We start from the raw sequence: 7,848 nt of genomic DNA on the forward strand, positions 1-7,848 counted from the left end.
ATCAGCATCAACATTTACCCTAGACAATACAATCCCAATAGATACAAAACCAGAGAGAAAAAACCCATAGACAATACAAAAACTAAACACAGTCGTGTGTTTCACTAGACTGATTAACCAATAATAAGACAATATTATAAGTGGGAGTGAACCTTTTTCCTCTCTACTCTATGATGTGACATAAGAAACGCTTGGTTACATAGGAGATTTCTGGGGACTCAGAAGGGGTGGGGGGAAATGACTATATTGTGGTAATCGACTCAATCTGAACATTGCGGTGGTACTTAAGGTATATAATGTCAGTTCGGTTGCTTGACTCTTCTCATAATGATAGATGACATAAATCTAATGTGGGAAAGTCTAAATGTCAGAGGTATTGGATTCACATGGAATTGTTGTAATCCTCAAGAGGCAGGTGGACAAACAAAAACCCACATATTCTGACAAACTCCAAGCATTGATTATGCAAGAATGGGCTGCCATCAGTCAGGATGTGGCCCAGAAGTTAATTGACAGCATGCCAGGGCAGATTGCAGAGGTCTTGAAAAGAAGGGTCAACACTGCAAATATTGACTCTTTGCATCAACTTCATGTAATTGTCAATAAAAGCCTTTGACACTTATGAAATGCTTGTAATTATACTTCAGTATTCCATAGTAACATCTGGCAAAATTATCTAAAGACACTGAGGCAGCAGACTTTGTGAGAATTAATATTTGTGTCATTCTCAAAGCTTTTGGCCACGACTGTAGACTAAACTAACTGTCACGGCCGTTTAAAGGAGTGGACCAAGGCGCAGCGTTTTGGGCGTACATACTTATTTATTTACCGATATCGGCAACAAAAACAATAAATATCAAACCGACATGTGAGGCCAACGTAGTGCATCCAGGCAACTAACAAGGACAACTACCCACAAAACCAAACTTGGAAAATGGCAACCTAAATAGGCTCCCCAATCAGAGACAACGATTAACAGCTGTCTCTGATTGGGAACCCATCCAGGCCACCATCAACCTGCATACCCCTAGACAATACAAAATCCCCATAGATAACAAAAACCCTAGACAAGACAAAACCCATAGATAATACAAAAGCTAAGCAAACCACCCTTGTCACACCCTGACCTAACCAAATAATAAAGAAAACAAATATAACTAAAGTCAGGGCGTGACACTAACCTATGTGTTAGTCCTAATCTAAATGTGCTCTTAATTTCTCTTTCCAGAAAGATGCAAGCCCTCCGTTCAACACGATTGAAGACTCAGGAATCAATACCAAATTCGTTAATGCTGTCTATGATGCATTATCGCTCACGGTATGTAGAATGATAGAGCAACGAATAGGCATGTTTATATTAGGTTGTTGAAATGAAAACCTCTCACTAACTTTGATCTAACATTGATCCAACAGCCTCCTGATGCCCAGAGAGCAGTGCTGAAGGGGATCATTAACAGCTTGTTGAGAGAATGGAAGGGGTGTGTGGCATTCTTATAGTGTAGTGCTCTTTTATTTGACACTCAAATCAAAGGATTCCTCTCTACATAGTAAAGCTCTATTCTTTGTGACTTGAATATTGATGCAAATGTTACATACTGGATGAGAAATGAAATTAACTTCATATTGTCTGCTTTGTTTAGCAGTCGACGGACAAAGGATGACCTGAGAGCGTATTTCATTCTAGTTCAGGTAACGTCATGCATCACGTGCTGCATATGTACACACTACTGGTACTAATGACACACAGATTTGGCTAATGTGCTCTTTTGACCGCTGATCCTTAATTCCACGCTATAAATAACAAACTCCTTTCATTATGTAACAGTAATAACGGCAATTTCCTCATTATAAGTGAGGCCGTTTCTGCATTCAAATATACGCATTACCTCCCCCCAGCCCTCAGTCTAAAGGCAAACACAGGAAACTCTTGATGCGCTCCCTCACCACATGCCCCCCTCAGCCCTCAGTCTAAAGGCAAACACAGGAAACTCTTGATGCGCTCCCTCACCACATGGCCCATTGACTCCAGTCATAGCCCAAGCAGTCAGTCTCAGTCAGGCTCTGGATATAATGAGAGCAGAGTGTTTACTTTACACATGACCAACAGACTAGAGGTAGGCTTGGCACCGGCCAAATATGGACACAAACAGCCTGGCAGAGACTCGGTAGGCAGACTGGGAAATGGCTGAGTTGAACTGGGATGATTTCTGTCTGCTAAAAATTGAGACTTTGGTTGGAGACTCTTGTCTCCATCCCATTCATGGTTTAATTATTGTTTCAGACATTTTATGAGGTTTCTAGGACCGTAAATTAAAAAGTACGTCTTCCATCTCTTTCTTGCCAACAACTTTTTGTGGTCATTGAGTCTCTCCAGTTCTCTCATCTACATTTAGTGTGATTTGTCTTTGGGCTGTTGATAGGCTCTCTGACAGATCCTGTGAAATTGAAAGGGACAAGACAATTATTAATTAATTAATTAATTGTAGGGTTTGTATCACAATTAACACCCTATTTTTTAAATGGTGTACTACATTTGACCAGGGCCCATAGAGTAGTGTACTACATTTGACCAGGGCCCATAGAGTAGTGTACTAGATTTGATCAGGGCCCATAGCACCTCTGATCAAGTTGTGCAGTATATAAGCAATATGGTGTCATGTGGGAAGCAGCCTTGGTAAATGTGTCTGATTGGCTTAGTTGATGTCAGTCAGACCCTTATAATACCAGTGGTATTATTCTCCTCTCCTCTCTTTCTTCTCTCTCGCTCTCTCTCTCTCCCCGCTCTCTCTCTGCCGAGGGAACGGATGAGGTCATGTTTGAAGTAAAATAGTCTGGTTTCCTCTGTAATGCCAGTCTTTATTAGAAGCCTTCTGTTGTAAAGCTTTATTTCCTTTTTGAAGTGCAGTGCCACTGCTGAAAAAGCTTCTCTTTGTTGCAGAACCCTCAGTGCACCAGCCCAGCCACATATGTCATCTATGCACACTTACTGAGGCAAATAGCCGTGCTGGTGGAAGCAGACCACTATTTCCTGATGCACTGGTTTAAGAAGTAAGAGTCGGAATTGTTCCTCTGTCTTATGCAGTCCCATGCTTTTCCAGGCTGTAGTTGTTATCCACAAAGTAAACACAGTCCACAGAAAGAAACCATGTTGTTATTCTTTATCCAGGAAAGTTAAATAAATGACGTTTTCCAAATTGTTTTAGTAGCAGTTGGTAGGAATTGAGCAGTCATAGCTTTCAAGCAAAGACAATCTGTTTTGAAAGTTAAAATGTATTCCTTGCCAYGGTGATAATGCCTCGATGATGATTATCTAACCCAGGTTGTCCCAGAAGCGGTTCAAACAGCTGGTGGAGCGGCTGCACCTCTTCATCTCCACCCGTCTGTTCCCAGTCAAGCCTGAGGAGCTGCCCCCCATGGCCAAGTGCTCTTGGTGGATCCCCTCCGCCACCAAGGTCCTCTCCCTCCTCAGTGAGTAGGACGTCTTCTATCTCCACCCCCACAGAGATATGAGACTGGGGCAATGGTCAGGGCAGGGGGATGTTAGTGTAGTGGTGTGGAGATTTAGGGAAAAGGGGGGTCGGTCTATCCCTTGTAATGGATTAAACTGCACTTTCTACAGAGATTGAATTCTCTTGTCCATATTTGTTTGGTTCTCCTGCCCATATTTGTCTGGTTMTCTACCCATATTTGTCTGGTTCTCCTAACCATATTTGTCTGGTTATCTACCAATATTTGTCTGGTTATCTACCCATATTTGTCTGGTTATCTACCCATATTTGTCATGGTTGATCCTACCCCATACCTGTTTAGTCCTGGTCTAGCTCCTACCGCATCAAGATTGTGGTCGTGGTTAGCTACGGCTGTGCATGATCATAGTTGGGCTGTGATTCATTGTCTGATACCACGATGATCATGGTAGTTCTGAATCGTTTATCTAACCGCCATATTGGTCTGGTGTTTTGCCCTAACCATACTTTTTGTCTGGTTAGAGTCGCCTACCCAATATTCTGTTCTGGTTTCTACCATATTGTCTGGTTTTGTGCTACCATATTTGTCTGGTTATTCTACCCATATTTGTCTGGTTATTCTACCCATATTTGTCTGGTTATTCTACCCATATTTGTCTGGTTATTCTAACCATATTTGTCTGGTTATTCTAACCATATTTGTCTGGTTATCCTAACCATTTTTGTCTGGTTATCCTAACCATTTATGTCTGGTTATCCTAACCATATTTGTCTGGTTATCCTAACTAGAGGTCGACCGGTTAATCGGAATGGCCAATTAATTATGGCCGATTTCAAGTTTTCATAACAATCGGAAATCKGTATTTTTTTTTACACCTTTATTTAACTAGGCAAATCAGTTAAGAACACGTTCTTATTTTCAATGACGGCCTAGGAACGGTGGGTTAACTGCCTTGTTCAGGGGCAGAACGACAGATTTTTACCTTGTCAGCTCGGGGATTCAATCTTGCAACCTTACAGTTAACTAGTCCAACGCTCTAACCACCTGCCTCTCATTGCACTCCACGAGGAGCCTGCCTGTTACGCGAATGCAGTAAGAAGCCACGGTAAGTTGCTAGCTAGCATTAAACTTATCTTATAAAAAACAATCAATCAATCATAATCACTAGTTAACTACACATGGTTGATGATATTACTAGTTTATCTAGCGTGTCCTGCGTTGCATATAATCGATGCGGTGCGCATTCGCGGAAAAAGGATTGTCGTTGCTCCAACGTGTACCTAACCATAAACATCAATGCCTTTCTTAAAATCAATACACAGAAGTATATATTTTTAAACCTGCATATTTAGCTAAAAGAAATCCAGGTTAGCAGGCAATATTAACCAGGTGAAATTGTGTTACTTCTCTTGCGGTCATTGCACGCAGAGTCAGGGTATATGCGATAATAATAAACGTTTGTTTTCGAAATGATAGTTTCTGGATTCAACCATATTAATGACCAAAGGCTCGTATTTCTGTGTGTTATTATGTTATAATTAAGTCTATGATTTGATATTTGATAGAGCAGTCTGACTGAGCGATGGTAGGCAGCAGCAGGCTCGTAAGCATTCATTCAAACAGCACTTTCGTGCGTTTTGCCAGCAGCTCTTCTTTGTGCTTCAAGCATTGCGCTGTTTATGACTTCAAGCCTATCAACTCCAGAGATTAGGCTGGTGTAACCGATGTGAAATGGCTAGCTAGTTAGCGGGGTGGGCGCTAATAGCGTTTCAAACGTCACTCGCTCTGAGACTTGGAGTAGTTGTTCCCCTTGCTCTGCATGGGAAACGCTGCTTCGAGGGTGGCTGTTGCCGATGTGTTCCTCGTTCGAGCCCAGGTAGGAGCGAGGAGAGGGACGGATGCTATACTGTTACACTGGCAATACTAAAGTGCCTATAAGAACATCCAATAGTCAAAGGTATAGGAAATACAAATGGTATAGAGAGAAATAGTCCTATAAATACTATATTAACTACAACCTAAAACCTCTTACCTTGGAATATTGAARTCTCATGTTAAAAGGAACCATCAGCTTTCATATGTTCTCATGTTCTGAGCAAGGAACTTAAACGTTAGCTTTCTTACATGGCTCATATTGCACTTTTACTTCCTTCTCCAACACTTTGTTTTTGCATTATTTAAACCAAATTGAACATGTTTCATTATTTATTTGASGCTAAATTGATTTTTATTGATGTATTATATTAAGTTAAAATAAGTGTTCATTCAGTATTGTTGTAATTGTCATTATTACAAATACATTTTAAAAATMGGCCGATTAATCGGCATCGGCATTTTTTGGTCCTCCAATAATCGGTATCGGCGTTGAAAAATCATAATCGGTCGACCTCTAATCCTAACCGTATTTGTCTGGTTCTTCTAATCATATTTGTCTGGTTATCTACCCATATTTGTCTGGTTCTCCTACGCATATGTGTCTGGAGTAGACGTTGTTTGAGGGTCAGAAGAGGTGTCAAAGTTCATGAGAATATATCAGTCTCCAAGAGAACTCGATACTGTTTCTCTTTTTTCTCCATTGTAGATGCAGCAAATATCATTTCTAGCACTCCTATCCTGCCCTTTGTTGACTTCTACAACCCCACACTGGACCACACTGACTTCATGGAAGACTATCGAATATGGCAGACTCAGGGAAACTCTACCAGGTGTGACAGGACAATATTATCAGAGCAAAGCTTATGTTGACCAGTGCTCTTCAATTCTCCTCACAGCCCTTGCTGTTATGGTTCCTGWATTTCCCTGTAAATAAATGGAGCTCCCTCTTGTGTCAGCTTTCAGCATTAGCACAACCGATTATTTGTTTATGATATCAGATTGCAACATCAAATATATCCAGCAGCTATCTTCAATGAGTATCATACACCAAAATCACACAATCCCTGATGAAACCAAAATATTATTTCCGTATGATAACCAAATATTCCCGTTCCTCCCTGTTCCTCCTCGTCCCCAGGTTTACATTCTGCCAGTTCGCCTTCATTCTGTCCACGGTGGTGAAGAAGGCCGTTATCCAGAAGGACTCTGAACAGCAGATGATCAGCATGGCCAGGGTGAGACAGARGTCACTGCCCACATGGGTCCTTGTCATCCATCTTTGACAGTGTCATTGTATTGCACTGTCAAAGCACAGACAATGCTTCACATTCTCAGACTCTTACCATTCTTCATATTGGCATATTGACTTCCTAGTGTTAATGTACAGAAAATGCATATATATATATTATTTTGTATATATATATTATTTTGTACATATATATTATTTTGTACATATATATTATTTTGTACATATATATTATTTTGTATATTGTATATATATATTATTTTGTATATATATATTATTTTGTGTATATATATATTATTTTGTATATATTATTTTGTATATTGTATATATATATTATTTTGTATATTGTATATATATATTATTTTGTATATATATATTGTTTTGTATATACAGTATATGTTTAATTTTATAAAAATAATTTATGTATGTTGGAGTGTATACTGTATAGGTCCTCAAGTTTTTCCCAGTCCATCTTGTAGTCAGGAAAAACCAAGAACAATAAGTTTACAATATTTACAGTGTATATCTCACTGAATCAGATTGAAAACATACGCTCTCCCTCTCAGACAGCAGTGGTCCAATTTAAACATCATGTACTGTGGTAACAACATAAGGAGTGGCTCTTGTTATTTATTTCAGCAAAGCCTGGTGGACAAAGTGTCTCGCAGACAGCGAGTGGACATGAGCTTGCTCTTTCTCAACATCAAAGTCCGACGGCTGCAGCTGGTCAGTGACTCAATGGATGAGGTAATACCATTTCCCAACTAACAGACACACAAAAACATTATTTAAGAAGACAGCCCTGGAAGAGAGGCTTGATTACTATTTCTGTTATGCAATAATGTAAGAGCCAATTCATTTCATATAAATTCAGTTATTTCACTGCTTTCCATGCAGTGCATTTCAAAACTGAAACATCCAAGGTATGTACAGTTGAAGTCGGAAGTTTACATACACCTTAGCCAAATACATTTAAACTCAGTTTTTCACAATTCCTGACATTTAATCCTAGTAAAAATCCCCTGTCTTAGGTCAGTTAGGATCACCACTTATTTTAAGAATGTGAAATTTCAGAATAATAGTAGAGAATTATTTATTTCAGCTTTTATTTCTTTCATCACATTCCCAGTGGGTCAGAAGTTTACATGCACTCAATTAGTATTTGGTAGTGTTGCCTTTAAATTGTTTAACTTGGATCAAATATTTCGGGTATCCTTCCACAAGCTTCCCACAATAAGTTGGGTGAATTTTGGCCCATT

The 7,848-nt window shown here is 39.6% G+C and overlaps 1 protein-coding gene across 1 annotated transcript in view; it reads left to right on the forward strand.

The window, feature by feature from the left end:
- The window catches only part of LOC111977375 (probable E3 ubiquitin-protein ligase HECTD2), a 45,521-nt gene that overhangs the window by 12,604 nt on the left and 25,069 nt on the right, over positions 1-7,848 (forward strand). Inside the window, exons 5-12 of the mRNA XM_024006763.3 lie at positions 1,229-1,318; positions 1,414-1,478; positions 1,641-1,689; positions 2,939-3,048; positions 3,320-3,468; positions 6,050-6,173; positions 6,482-6,578; positions 7,229-7,336. Of these exons, the coding sequence (XP_023862531.1) occupies positions 1,229-1,318; positions 1,414-1,478; positions 1,641-1,689; positions 2,939-3,048; positions 3,320-3,468; positions 6,050-6,173; positions 6,482-6,578; positions 7,229-7,336 (792 nt within the window). The remainder of the gene's footprint in view (positions 1-1,228; positions 1,319-1,413; positions 1,479-1,640; positions 1,690-2,938; positions 3,049-3,319; positions 3,469-6,049; positions 6,174-6,481; positions 6,579-7,228; positions 7,337-7,848) is intronic.

This window comes from Salvelinus sp. IW2-2015, linkage group LG18 (assembly GCF_002910315.2).
Source record: "Salvelinus sp. IW2-2015 linkage group LG18, ASM291031v2, whole genome shotgun sequence".
Lineage (NCBI taxonomy): Eukaryota > Metazoa > Chordata > Actinopteri > Salmoniformes > Salmonidae > Salvelinus > Salvelinus sp. IW2-2015.